Below are 14,546 nucleotides of genomic sequence, written 5' to 3' on the forward strand. Positions count from 1 at the left end.
TTAAATCGGTTTGAATTTAAACCGGATTGGGCAGCAATCGCAATGTAAATCGTCTTCTCCGCACAGTTCCAATTTCCGTGTATCTCTCTTTCGGTCCGGTGAAATGGTTCGCCTGTTTCTTACACTTTCTCCGGCGATTTCCCGATTCAATATTTATCCTGGAATCTCTATATTAGCGACTAATCCTTCTCTCAGGTTACAAAAACACCATCAACTTAAAACCAAAACGCCCGCTTTCTCGTTAATCCCTCCTTCATCTTCACCCAATTTCCAAAGGACGCCTTCTAACTCTACCGGAACAAGAACTTTCTCGTCACCCAAAAGTGGAAATTCGAGTTTTGGTGATAATTTGGTTGTTTTGGGCATTGAAACGAGCTGCGACGACACTGCTGCTGCTGTCGTAAGTCCCGTTTAATCACATTTGGTCTCTTCTTCTCCTTATCGTTTATTTATGTTAACTTATATATTAGTTCATTGCTTGAAATTTGTGGGTTTCAGGTGAGAGGTAATGGTGAAGTTCTTAGTCAAGTCATTTCTTCTCAGGTAAAGATCGGTCCCTTACTTAATTGGCTACTAGTAGATTCATTGGCCTGCATTATGTTTACAAGACTCAACTTATGAACTGAAGACATAGTTTTGTCTGAGATAGCCAATCACTTTTTTGAACTCTCTTTGGTTTTCTTTTTACTTTATATAATAACTCATCAAGTTTTTACCTGTTCTGATCTTGGAATTGGCGACATAAGGCAGACCTGCTTGCCCAATATGGAGGCGTCGCTCCTAAACAGGCTGAAGAAGCACACTCCAGGGTTATCGATAAGGTAATATAAACTTTTCCTCACTGCAAGCCTACGCACTCAATACCTCTCTAGTATCTTTGATTCTGTCCTTGTTCGGAATTGCATGACATGCTCCTGCATCAATATATGATGGTCCAGCTGCTTCTTTTCACCCCAAGATATGCATAGGTTTCGCCATTCGATCAAAACTGTTGATTCATTGGTTGCAGGTTGTGCAAGACGCTCTTGATAGAGCCAATTTGAGCGAGAAGGATCTCTCTGCTGTTGCTGTAACTATTGGACCTGGTTTGAGCCTCTGTCTACGCGGTAAGTTGGAAAAAAAAAGTGTTCACTCTTGTACTTTGAATTAACAAGTGTCGTTAGGGTACTAATCAGGATTGAAGTGTTTCTTTCTGAGTCATACAGTTGGTGTACGGAAGGCTCGAAGAGTTGCTGGTGAATTCAATCTCCCAATGGTTGGGGTGCATCACATGGAGGCTCATGCCCTTGTAGCTAGGTATTTCTTGATGTGCTTGCTTTATGTTTTTGCTCCCATTTTGAGATTTGGGGATTGCTCATTAGCTTTCAATTTGTCTTTGTAGATTAGTGGAACAGGAGTTAAGCTTTCCGTTCATGGCATTGCTTATATCAGGTATGTTGCTTATCGTTTTTTTAATCTTTCTAAAGCAGAACCAATTTCACAACGGATTTAGGTTTTGTCTAAACAGGGCTCTCCCTTTTTTCTGTTTAGGAGGGCACAATCTTCTAGTTCTCGCTCATAAGCTAGGTCAGTACACCCAACTTGGGACTACCGTAGATGATGCTATAGGCGAAGCCTTTGACAAGACAGCAAAATGGCTTGGCCTTGATATGCGTAGAAGTGGCGGACCAGCTGTTGAAGAACTTGCTCTGGAGGGTGATGCCAAATCTGTTAAGTTTAATGTAAGTGAAACTAGTTTGCTGGTTAGCTAAACAACTTATTCTTGTTCAACTCAATGTCAGAATCATTTATGTTACATTACGATGTTTATCAGGTTCCAATGAAAAATCATAAAGACTGCAACTTTTCATATGCTGGTTTGAAGACACAAGTGAGGCTAGCCATTGAAGCCAAAGATATGTAATGTCTTAGAAAATAGTTACATCTTAGAATCAGCTTAGGAAGTTATTTATCTGATTAATGTTGCATATGAGAAAGCTTTGTGTTAAATAAATAATGTCTTTTGCTTGCTCTTCAGCGATTGTAAACATCCCCTCTCTTCGGCAACAAACGAAGACAGAAGAAACCGTGCTGATATTGCTGCTTCTTTCCAGGTACAAATCAATCTGTGTTTTTAATGTTCTTGTGAAATGCTGATCTCTAAACATGCCCTGTTTATATGAAACATGTCCTGTTTATATGAACCAGCGAGTAGCTGTTTTGCATCTGGAGGAAAAGTGTGAACGAGCAATAGACTGGGCATTAGAACTAGAGCCTTCTATAAAACATATGGTGAGGCTTAGAATGAGGAAAAAGAAACCTCTGTTTTGCTTAACAAACGCTTGTAGACTAATATTGACAAATCTTCAGGTAGTCTCTGGTGGTGTTGCTTCAAACAAGTATGTACGACTTCGACTCAATAACATTGTTAAAAACAAAGAACTGAAACTTGTTTGCCCTCCTCCAAGCCTTTGCACAGACAATGGTAGATAGAGTGTGAGATTATCCTGCTGACCGAGTTAGATATACAGGGAATATTAATTGACAATTTATTAATCTCTCCAGGAGTAATGGTGGCTTGGACAGGTCTCGAGCATTTTCGTGTAGGAAGATACGATCCACCTCCACCTGCAATTGAACCTGAGGATTACGTGGTACGTTTTTGAAACAAAAACTCGATACTTAGAAAGATCCTATTGTTTAGAAAGATAAAAAGATTCTAATTTGTGATTGATGTTTTCTGGATGATGAATTTAGTATGATCTTCGACCGAGGTGGCCTCTCGGAGAGGAGTATGCGAAAGGAAGAAGCGATGCTCGTTCTATGAGAACTGCACGGATTCACCCGTCACTTACTTCAATCATCCGAGCGGATTCTCTTCAACAACAAACACAAACATAATAAGAAAGATAGTCTCCTTAAAAAAAACTAGACAGATTCCAAATCTTTTAGCTTGATTTCTCTCTGCATGTATATGTAACCTTTTCAGTTTTCACGGAGTAAGAAACACGCTTTCCGGTTAATATTGAATTAGTTCCGTTCAATCAGTTGTCCCGGTTGACCTAAACCATGCCCGGTTTATTATACTTTTTTATTTATTTAGTTGGCGCCAACACTCACAATTGGGCGGCGCAAACTCGCCGGCGAAACCTCATCACTAGCGACTACAGCATGGAGGCATGGCTGTTACCGTTGTCGTCTTCGATCAGAGGAAAGCTTATATCGGCCGGTTACACTACTCTGGCTTCGATTTCTTCCGTCTCTTCTTCTGATCTCGCTCGAGGTGAATTTCTGAATCTCGTATGGGGTTTCTTTTTCGGGGTCATGCTTTTGAATCGTTTCACGACTACTGTCGTCGAAATGCCTTTTTCTCTGATTTCCCTGTTAAACGCAATCGATTACTGCTGGGTTGATGTTTAGGGTTTATCACCCTATTGATTGAACTATATCTTAGTTCTAAATTCTTGTAGAATTCTCTTTTTTTGTGGGTTATGAGCAGATGTGAATATCACAGAAGATGAAGCATTTGAGATTTTGAAACTGGCTAATCAATCCTCTGGATCCAGTTCTTGCAATGGAAGCCGTTCTCTCATAAATGGTAACTTGATGAACTCCTTTGGAACTCTGTTTGGTTGTTTTCTTCTTATATGATGATGATTCACTCAAGGATACTCTTTTTGAAAATTTTGACCAAACAAGGAGCAAAGAACGCTTGGGATATGCTTCACGAAGAGGAATCTTTGCCTCGCATCACTACATCTTGTTCTGATCTTGATAATATCTTGGGCGGTGGGATAAGCTGTAGGGATGTTACAGAGATTGGTAAGCCATCTCCGTTAGTTTCTTTCTCTGGTTCATTTTGGCAACACAAAGAGGTGATTCTATCTTTTGCTTATTTTCTCCAGGTGGGGTACCGGGGATCGGCAAGACTCAGATTGGGTAAAATTACCCGCTTCGCTGGTTTCCTCTACTTTCTCATCAGGTTTTGCTCTTCGGTTAATTTTGATTTGATTTTCAGGATCCAGATCTCTGTGAATGTTCAGATTCCTCGTGAGTTTGGTGGTCTTGGAGGGAAGGCAATATATATCGGTATATTTTTTTAGTAACGAGGATGAATGACTTGGTTGATTTACTGTTATGAACCAACTTTTGCTTAAGGAATAAGAGAGATTCTAAAAGCTTAGCTCCCTCTTAACCCTAGTCTCTCTTAGAGATTAAGGTTAATTCTTGGGGCTTGGTTTCTCATTAGCATAATGACCTATATTTATATAGGTCATGATACAACTTTTAATTAACCTAAACATTAAAACCAAAACACCCAACCCTAATGTATTAATTAATTGTAAATAATTAAACTAAAATATCAAAACCCAAAACACCCAACTTCATCACTAACATCAACCATAGTCACGTATCATTACTCCCCTCCTCCACTCGGAACTTGTCCTCAAGCTCCAACTGCGGTTACACGACTTTAGCAGTGTTAAGAATCGTTGAAAGTTTCTTGAAGCTTTTGTAAGAAATAGTTGAACTTTTGTCTCTAAACTCACTTTCACTCGCGGAGTGTTTCTCTCTCGTGTGTTAAGCTTAGGAAAAAAAAACCAGAACTGAAAGTAAAAGACACAGCAAGTTTAACGAGTTCACGTTCCAAACCGGAAACGCTACGTCTCGCCGAGATTAACTCGGAAATCCACTAGAAAGCTGTTCTTGGTTACAAAAACCCTAGAGACCAACTATAAACTTAGCCGTCTCTTCTCCTTGCTCTCTTAACCCTAAAAAACCTCAGCTTACTCCCCTTTTATACAAGACAACCTATCTCTCTCTCTTCTTTCTTTCTCGCATGCTCTGTTCCGTACAGAGGAAGGAGACAAAAGAGATTGAGTTCAGACATAGGTTAATTACTCCTTTGTCCCTTTGCTGAATTGTATAGATGTCACGTGAGCTCCTCGTGACCTTCTTTGTTTCTTTTGCTGAAACCTTCATCTTGGGTAAGAGTTTCTTAGACACTTGGGCAAAACCTCACAAAACTCCACCTTTGCCTTAGTGTTAAACCTCTTCTCTTCACTATTCTAGCTTTTCTTGATTTCCATCTCGGATCCTGACAAATTATCAAGCTTGTGATACTTTGAGAAGCTTCATATATGCTTGAAGCTTTTTCTCCGGTAATTCCTTAGTAAAGACTTTGGCTTGAACATAAGCACTTACTCTCTTTACAGTCTTGATTACCACTTCTGCAATCCTTCTCCTTATGAACTGCATACTGCTTACAATATTCTTTGCACTTGTGACCTCAAGCAACCTGTTTTTGCTCCTTTTGTCACAGTATACTTCAACATTTTCATGTTGACTTTCACTTTCTGTAAACAACCTTCCCAACCTGCTTACTACTAAACTCCACCTTGGTTTGAATACAATCCCAACTTGATTCCTTTCTTAAGCATTTGACTAAGAGCTGCACTTAAAACCTTTCAGTTCTAAAACCTGCAAATCTCCAAAGTCTCTGCATATATCACCTTAATGCAGACCAAACGCTCAACAAATTTATTCCTTCCAAGACCTCCAACACTTCACCGCCAAAACTGAGTTGTAAAAAATAACCAGCCTGAAACACACACACTTGTGCTTTGGCTAAACTCTTATTGACCTCTTCATGTCTCTATAGTCTTGATACTAACCAATCAACAAATTCCATTAACAAGTTTAAAATTTCCACCAGACCTGTTAAAACAGAACAGAATTCTTCATAAGCTCCACCACTTATGACTTTCAAGTCACAAAGCATCCTCTGCAGCTTCTGTTCTCACCACAGAACCGTTGAAGTGACTGAACTCAATTACCCTTTGCCTTTATGATTCTCTTTCTTGCTGCAAAGATTGATCTCATGCGCATTGAGACAAACCTTGCTGACACAAACTAGAATCATATGCAAGAAACCAGAACCAATCATAGCTTCTGACCTGAAACCATTTGGTTCAACATGTAACCAATGGAAAAACAACAGCAGCTTACACCACTGTATAAACCTGAAACTTCTTTTCAGAAACCCGTTTAACCAGACCATACTTGGACACCAGCTTGTACCGTTGTTAAAACTTAACAACACACGCCACCTAACACTCATTATTAGGGAGACTTTCGATACATACCTTGTCCACTTCTTCTGTTCAAACAGACCTTTACCAACAACTTTTGAGCCCCTGTTAGTCATCTTTAAACCTGTCCCATATCCACCAAACCAGTGACCACTATGAGACCCATCTTACAGTCCTTTAAACTTCACCTTTAGAACTCTTGAAGTTACTCGCGGCTGTAAACTTATGCATTTAATATCTTTCTGATATTATCTCTCAGTTGCTTGAATATGAACCCAACTACCATGATGCATACTCAGTAGTTTCACAAACTTCTTGAAGTGAAAGACTTTGAGACAACCTTGCAACGCCTGCAACTATCTCTTTCCCAGTTTCTTCATGACGAATTCACTGATTCAATTTAATACTTTGACATTTCAAACCACATTCCCTTATTCTTTTCTAAAAATTTTAGAACCTCCAACTGTTCCTTGAACCTGCAAATTTCAGAACCTGCAACTGATACTTGAACGTGCTGCTAAGACCAAGCATTTTTCTTCCAAGCTTGATTCATCTCAGATCATATCTGAATTTACAGCCACAGCTTGTCACAAAAAAAAATACTCCACCAGTATACTAACATACTACTAGCTATCTTTGATTATTGTCGTTTATCACCAACACGTGTGATAAACCTTTGCAGCAATCTTCCACATCACTTCTTAAGAATATGATGTCACTTACTCATGCCAAAAAAAATACCCTGCAAAACCTGAACCCGGTATGCTTGGAAAAACAGCTTGACATTTGCATCAATTACCAATACTGACATGTCTTGAATCTCTCCTCAACCATCACCTTCACTTGTGACGATGCTTCAGAGACCCTCACTGTGACTGTTCTTTAAACCCTGAACCTGAACTTCTCCTTATTCATCAGACTCATACTGCAAAACCTGATGGAAAACCTCACTTGACAAATTTCCTGCAAGTGATCCTTTGAGAAAACAAATCCAAATTGGTCTTCTTTTATGCAACTAGACACAACAGTCTGGATTTTCTTCTAGACTCCAAATGCAGTATGACTTCTGCATTTCCATTTCTGTAAAAGAAATCCCAGGAGTATCTCCCAGTATTTGAGACCACACTTTAAGCACAACAGCTTCATTCTTCTTGAAGTGATTAACTCTGAAACAATCCTTGCATTGATCACTTGCAACTGTTTCTTTCACTTTCTCTTCCCAAAATTCTCTTTAAAAGAACGAATTGAGAACTTTGAATGTGTCTCAAAAAAAATATACTTGTATAAACTCTGAATCTTTAGAGATCCAGCAGTACTTGGTACTCTTTATCAAAATCTCAAGCTTCTTCTCATACCCGATAACACCTCTTCTTTGTCATCAAACGAGACCATACACAGCTTGACCCTTTTGATAATCCCCTATTCTTGATCTCTTGGTCTTTCTTCCTCACCAAAATTCCATGATTCTTCTCTTAACAGTGAGCTCCACATGTTTAACTTCCTTCTTTGAACCATCATATGCTCAGATTTCTTCGAAACATCTGACAGCATATACTTGAGGAAATCGGCTGCAGTAAATCATTGCTTGGCGATGAATCCCAAAAAAAAACATCTAAAGATGTGCTATACACTCTTGTATAGACAGATTCCATCTATAGCAACACCATAAACTTCACTGCATTTCTTCCCACTTGGCTCCACCTTTGTTGTTAAACATTCTAGTTCACTGACTTTGAATCCATACAAATTTTACTTTGTGTATCCGACTAGAACTTCATGACTACTTACTTGGAAAAACAATGTGTCTGAACCTTAGAAATACGTTTTCACCTTCCTGCTTGATGTAGCCATCCTAACTAGTCTCTTGTGTAATAAGAAAGACCACCAAGAACAATTGCTTCTAATGAAGCTTTCTGACTCCTTTGACTGTTGAAGAAGTCACATTCACAATATGTCCTCTTGTAAGCTCCTCTAAGCTTTGAGAAAGAGCTTCTTCTTCACTGCATATCACCAGCTTTTCCTTGAGAGCTTCATCTAGATGAGATACCTCATCTTTCATCTTCAGCTTTGCTTCCACCCGGTTTATACCTAGAGACTTACAAACTGACTTGTGACTTTTCTCACCAAGCTTGTTCTCAGATTTGCAGTGATCACATTTCCTGAAACTGTGGCCTTCCTTACGACAAGTCCAACAAATCTTATTCTTCTCTTTTACCTTAGATTTGTTCTTCTTCTTTCCCTTCTCTTGGTTTGCTCTCAGTTTTGACAACCTCATTCTTTGTTCAAACAAGCTTCTTTCTTTTGCTTGTTTCCAAAACTGATCAAACTCTTCTTCTTTGGAGTAAATGACTCTCATTATACTCTCCAATGTCAGAGATGTCTCACTGTTCTGCAATGATTCCTTTAGTTCACTAAACTGATCAAGAAGAGACGTGAGAAGCAGCATAGCTTTTGTCTCATCAGACACAACCTCACATTCTCTGTCTAAACCTGCAACTATACTTAAGAACTCTTCTATGTTCTCCTTCATAGATCCGTTTATACTCATCTTAAACTCAAAGAGTTTTCTCTTAAGATATAAACGATTTGACTGGATGCGGTTTGACAAACTGTAACTTGGCTGAGATTTAGACAAATATAACTTGTCTAAGAGATGCATCATACCTGCAGCAGTTTCTTCTTTCATGATCTTTCTCAAGACATGATCTCCAACGCTGACTATGATGAAAGCTCTAGCCTTTCTCTTCTTCTCTTTCAAGATCTCACATTCTTCAAGATCTTTAACTCTCTCTTTTGCAGATCCAGAACTTGTTGAACCTTTCTCTGAACACTCTTCTTCTCTCAGTCCTTCTAGCAAGTCCAGATCTTTTAGATGGGCCACGAACTTGGCTTTCCATGAGACATAGTCTCCAAAACCATCAAACTTATCCAGATCTATACTTCCCGAAGCCATACCTTGATAAAGATGTCACCTTTCTTGACAAAGCTTTGAGCGTTCTTACAAACTAGCTCCTTCCTTTGCAAAACTCACACCTTTCTCTGTAAAGCTTCCTCTTTCCTTCTAAAGCTTGAAACTTTCTGATAAAGCTTAAAACCTTCTTGCGGAACTTGAAGATTTAAACAAAAAACCAGCTTGAGCCTTTCTTCGCCAACCTTGGCTCTGATACCAATTTGTTAAGAATCGTTGAAAGTTTCTTGAAGCTTTTGTAAGAAATAGTTGAACTTTTGTCTCTAAACTCACTTTCACTCGCGGAGTGTTTCTCTCTCGTGTGTTAAGCTTAGGAAAAAAAAACCAGAACTGAAAGTAAAAGACACAGCAAGTTTAACGAGTTCACGTTCCAAACCGGAAACGCTACGTCTCGCCGAGATTAACTCGGAAATCCACTAGAAAGCTGTTCTTGGTTACAAAAACCCTAGAGACCAACTATAAACTTAGCCGTCTCTTCTCCTTGCTCTCTTAACCCTAAAAAACCTCAGCTTACTCCCCTTTTATACAAGACAACCTATCTCTCTCTCTTCTTTCTTTCTCGCATGCTCTGTTCCGTACAGAGGAAGGAGACAAAAGAGATTGAGTTCAGACATAGGTTAATTACTCCTTTGTCCCTTTGCTGAATTGTATAGATGTCACGTGAGCTCCTCGTGACCTTCTTTGTTTCTTTTGCTGAAACCTTCATCTTGGGTAAGAGTTTCTTAGACACTTGGGCAAAACCTCACAAGCAGCTTATGCATCACGGCTGCTGGTGGTCTTAGGAAAACTAGTATTGTTGCCTCTTTCACGACCTTCCCTTCTGATGGAAGCACTTGCTCTGGCTCTTCTTCCAGATTGACGGAAAAATAAATTAGAGAAGCTAGCTCTTTCTGCTTTTCGTGAGAGAGATGATCCTCTCTCTCGTCTCTTACAACTTCTTCTTGTTGAATACCTCGTGGCTCTCTCAGTGCAATTGTTGCAGCCAGAGACTCCTCCTCCTCAATGTCCACCGCAATTTTAGAGCGCATCATGTCAAAGTTCTTAGTTACTTCTGCCATCAATTCGTTCTTCATCTCCTCGAATAACTCATCGAATCGTGTTATCAGCTTATCGAATATCTGATCAACCCATGTCGTTGTCCTATCGAACTCTCCCATCGAACCGTTTGGCTCTGATACCAAATGTTATGAACCAACTTTTGCTTAAGGAATAAGAGAGATTCTAAAAGCTTAGCTCCCTCTTAACCCTAGTCTCTCTTAGAGATTAAGGTTAATTCTTGGGGCTTGGTTTCTCATTAGCATAATGACCTATATTTATATAGGTCATGATACAACTTTTAATTAACCTAAACATTAAAACCAAAACACCCAACCCTAATGTATTAATTAATTGTAAATAATTAAACTAAAATATCAAAACCCAAAACACCCAACTTCATCACTAACATCAACCATAGTCACGTATCATTTACTTGTTGGTTGTTAATGCCTGTGATTCCCAAGTTTTTGTATGCTACAGATACAGAAGGTAGCTTCATGGTGGAACGTGCTTTACAGATAGCAGAAGCTTGTGTGGAGGATATGGAAGAATACACAGGATACATGCATAAACATTTTAAAGCAAATCAAGTACAAATGAAACCCAAAGATATCTTAGAGAACATATTCTACTTCCGTGTCTGCAGTTACACCGAGCAAATTGCTTTGGTTAATCATCTTGACAAGTTCATCTCTGAAAATAAAGATGTAGGTATACAAATATTAGTTCAATTCTGACATCCATTGATCTTGCTGCTACAAGTATATTGAAACATAATTCGATGATTCACTAAGACTCTCTTTAATATTTTATGATTGCAGGTTAAAGTGGTAATCGTGGACAGTATCACGTTTCATTTCCGTCAGGACTTTGATGACTTAGTCCAGAGGACACGAGTGCTCAGCGAAATGGCTCTAAAATTCATGAAGCTTGCCAAAAAGTTCTCACTTGCGGTAAGAATGTCTAGAAATGATCTAAATCACAACACATCCTTGGCTTAAAACCGAATTAGCTCAACTAGAGGTACCATAATAAACTCTTATAATCCAATCTCAGGTTGTGTTACTAAACCAGGTGACCACAAAGTACACTGAAGGCTCGTTTCAACTAGCTCTTGCATTAGGTGAACCAAGCTCAAATCTACTGTGTCAAAATTGCTATTATCATCATCACTGATTTTGTTATGAAACTTAAATGTTCAATCGTGTGCTGTTTCCAGGCGATAGTTGGTCTCATTCGTGCACCAACAGAGTTATTCTGTATTGGAACGGTGATGAGCGTTACGCGTATATTGATAAGTCCCCTTCACTTCCTTCAGCTTCGGCTTCATACACAATAACTAGTAGAGGTCTAAGAAACTCATCCTCAAGCAGCAAACGAGTCAAGATGATGTAGCAGCACACGAACCACAAGACAGTCACAAGCATATGAGTGAGCTTTCTGATCCCGTTTAGATTTTGGTTCGGTGCTTGATTCGATTGAACTGCAAAATTTCATGCATCAGTTGGTGAACTAAAAGGATTTTCTGATCCCGTTTAGTTTTTGGTTCGGTGCTTGAGCCGTAGAGGATCACAGCAAAGTTTGTGTCCTTTCTGAATCCAACGGTCAGATATTCTTTAGCTTGACGAGATCTTTAATTGGTTGATTCACAATCTGTTTTCTTCATTATTAATAGAGGGATTTTTTTCTCACTTTGTCTTCTCAATGGCTTAAGCTTTCCTAACCCGAACCATCTCTCAAAATGGCTCTGGAAACCGTGTCTCTATAATTTAAAATATCAACTACTATGTTTATATGGATTAATTTAAAATATCAATAAGTAAAACATTACTACCTTGTAATTCCAAATCTAATTAATTTAAAATATCTCCAAAGCCAACCATGTATATATATATATATATACACACAGTGATTACAATTCATATATTTTGAACAAATAAAAATTAAAATAAAACCATTGTGAACGTTAGCTGGCAAGAAAAACACTGAACACGTTAAAATGGGCTAGCTCTATTTTCAATATAATAATAAAATAAATTCAAAAATTGTCAATTCAAAATAATAATTGAGTGGCGTGTATATATGAACATAATAAATTCATTACTGAGGTTGTTCAAAAACGATAAAAAATCATTACTGTCTCCATATATGACTCCAGCGTATTTAAATTTACGCATATATAGCCGTTTGTTTTTTTATGGGACGGATGGGTAAATATGGGAATGGAGTTGGTTAAAATAATAACTGTTTCATTTAAATAGGTAAAATGTTGAACAACAACTAAAAATTCAATGCCCTGAATCCTTTTTTTTTTACTTTTGTCCATGTACTGTAATAAAAGTTATGCATATATATAGAGCTCCTTTTAATGGCTATCTTAAATCTAGATGGGTAAAAGTGTGAATGGTGTGGTGTGGGATGTTGCTACCTAAAATATTAACTGTTCCATTTACTGTAAAGCCATTCGCAGGTGCAATCAATATTTGCTGAACTAGCTTATTCTAAACTAGGTTTTGTAAATACACCAACATTTTTTTTTTGTCGTTGGTCCAACCAACCACTTTAATGTCCCGCATAAAGCTGAAATTATCTCATTCATGTTGCTGTGACGATTAATAACATTTGTTCCCGCCGTTAACAACTACAACATTCAAACTTTTGTATTTGCAAGGGATATATTTATATATAATTATATACTGTATGAGCTAGATAATAAAACATGCACATATTTCTTTTTCGTTTTTCCTCGTCCTTCTTCAATATCTTCCGTGCTGATCTCTTAACTCTCTCAAATAATCTGATTGTTATAGTTTCAGCTTCTTTTTTTTTTTTTTATAATAAAAAGGTATATTTTCAGTTGTGATTTAAATGGAAATAATTAAAGAGTAAATTTCCCTTTATCCGCAATATGCTATCTTGAGTTAATTGCTATTCTTGAAAACGATAATTAACATTTAGGGGTATATAAAATATACTTTCATTGATTATAAATCTAACGAATAATAAAAAATAAAAAAAAAGGTTTATGGAACTAAAAAAAGAAAGACCGGAGCCGGTCTTGGAAACTTTCCATTTTGTTTTAATTAAGATATAAAAAAGTGCTTTATATATTGTATGTGGGTTTTATTTCTCTAGGGTTACGTACCAATTAAGCCGCCATGCAAGATTCACAACCGTGTAAAGCACGTAAAATAGACCATGCCGGAAACTCCACAACTACTATTCCTTTGAAACTCACCTTTGAGATACTATCGAGGCTTCCAGCGATATCTGTCTTGGGATTCCGATCCGTGTCGAAGCTATGGTGCTCTATCATCCATAGTAAAGATTTCGTCGACGCTTTTCTTACTCGGTCCAGGACTCGGCCTCGTCTCCTTTTTACCGTTGAAGACTTGGATTCGCGTTTCATCTTCTCATCCCCTGAACACGACAAAAAATACGGCGACAAATCCTCCACAGTTGTTGCCAGACACGACATGACGATCTCGGATCTCGGCTACAACTACAACAACAGATGTGCCCCCTACGGGCCGTACTACATCACATCTCCCCCCGTGAACGGGCTTGTGTGTTGCACACGTGGCTCATCTATCGCTATTTGTAATCCCACCACGAGACAGTTGATGACACTACCCCGTGTCAGATCCAAGGGAGGAGCCGCGCACGCACGTCTCGGGTACGATCCGGTGGAAGATGAATACAAAGTGTTGTGAGTGATGACGTTTGATGGGCGCAAACGCGGTATAACATATATAAATCAAGAACATCTCGTTTTAACATTACCGGGATCTCGATCTAAACACATGTATTGGAGAAGGATTGAGAACCCCACCGGAGAGTCTTACACAGATGTAGAAGGCGGAGTTTGCATCAATGGTGCTATATACTACGGAGTTGGACATACCAAGAAGATAGCTAGATTCGATCTTAGATCCGAGAAGATGATGTTATGAAGCACCAGCTAAAGACGATATCAAAAGTTGGACTTTTATAAATCACCAAGGAAAATTTGGAGGGATGGAGTGTGATTACTTGTACAATGAGATGCGTGTGTGGATTCAAGAGAAAGAGGAGTTGTGGAATAATATGGCTTGCGCTGTGCCTTGTGAGTGGGGAGCTTTGTTTAGGGAGAAGAGACCATCTTGTCCCGGAGAGATTCATACCGGAGAAGTTATGTTGGTCTCGAACCAGTTACAGTCATCTAAGCCTTTGTCTGTTTTCTATTGCGATGTGATGCGAGAGACTTGCAGAAGTGCGCAAGTCGAAGGAATCGCTGATTATGGGTTTAGACGCATCCATGGAATTGGGATGCATGATCATGATGTGTTGTGTTTTCCAGGTTACATTGAGAATATCATGTTCTTCTGAACAAAACTCGATCTCCATAATCTTCAATTTACTATTATGGTTTACTGTCTTTGACTATGATATGGCATGTAAAACTTATGTCTCAACTGATATATGTTTTC

At 38.6% G+C, this 14,546-nt stretch overlaps 3 protein-coding genes across 4 annotated transcripts; all 3 read left to right on the forward strand.

The window, feature by feature from the left end:
• Positions 1–43: 43 nt before the first annotated feature.
• On the forward strand, positions 44–3,026 carry LOC17890213 (probable tRNA N6-adenosine threonylcarbamoyltransferase, mitochondrial). Of its 2 annotated transcripts, none has more exons than XM_023783920.1 (13): positions 44–400; positions 499–543; positions 747–821; positions 1,010–1,106; positions 1,206–1,296; positions 1,382–1,431; positions 1,531–1,721; positions 1,814–1,899; positions 2,018–2,093; positions 2,188–2,271; positions 2,350–2,378; positions 2,545–2,633; positions 2,737–2,832. In XM_023783920.1, the coding sequence occupies exons 1-12, from the start codon at positions 104–106 to the stop codon at positions 2,615–2,617; spliced, it is 1,194 nt and encodes a 397-aa protein (XP_023639688.1). In that variant the 5' UTR covers positions 44–103; the 3' UTR covers positions 2,618–2,633; positions 2,737–2,832. The 2 variants fall into 2 exon arrangements, with proteins under 2 accessions (XP_023639688.1, XP_023639687.1); XM_023783919.1 differs by having other exon boundaries at positions 55–400; positions 2,350–2,464; positions 2,737–3,026.
• On the forward strand, positions 2,887–11,768 carry LOC17889093 (DNA repair protein RAD51 homolog 3). Its single transcript, XM_006295113.2, has 10 exons — positions 2,887–2,978; positions 3,083–3,262; positions 3,479–3,577; positions 3,679–3,801; positions 3,885–3,918; positions 3,998–4,068; positions 10,558–10,784; positions 10,899–11,030; positions 11,134–11,200; positions 11,297–11,768. The coding sequence occupies exons 2-10, from the start codon at positions 3,151–3,153 to the stop codon at positions 11,470–11,472; spliced, it is 1,041 nt and encodes a 346-aa protein (XP_006295175.2). The 5' UTR covers positions 2,887–2,978; positions 3,083–3,150; the 3' UTR covers positions 11,473–11,768.
• A 1,467-nt stretch (positions 11,769–13,235) lies between these two features.
• Positions 13,236–14,445, forward strand: LOC17889995 (F-box protein At1g30790). The gene is made up of 3 exons (XM_023784663.1): positions 13,236–13,786; positions 13,895–14,023; positions 14,058–14,445. The coding sequence occupies exons 1-3, from the start codon at positions 13,236–13,238 to the stop codon at positions 14,443–14,445; spliced, it is 1,068 nt and encodes a 355-aa protein (XP_023640431.1).
• Positions 14,446–14,546: the final 101 nt, after the last annotated feature.

The sequence above is a fragment of the Capsella rubella genome, unplaced genomic scaffold (genome assembly GCF_000375325.1).
Source record: "Capsella rubella cultivar Monte Gargano unplaced genomic scaffold, Caprub1_0 scaffold_4, whole genome shotgun sequence".
NCBI lineage: Eukaryota > Viridiplantae > Streptophyta > Magnoliopsida > Brassicales > Brassicaceae > Capsella > Capsella rubella.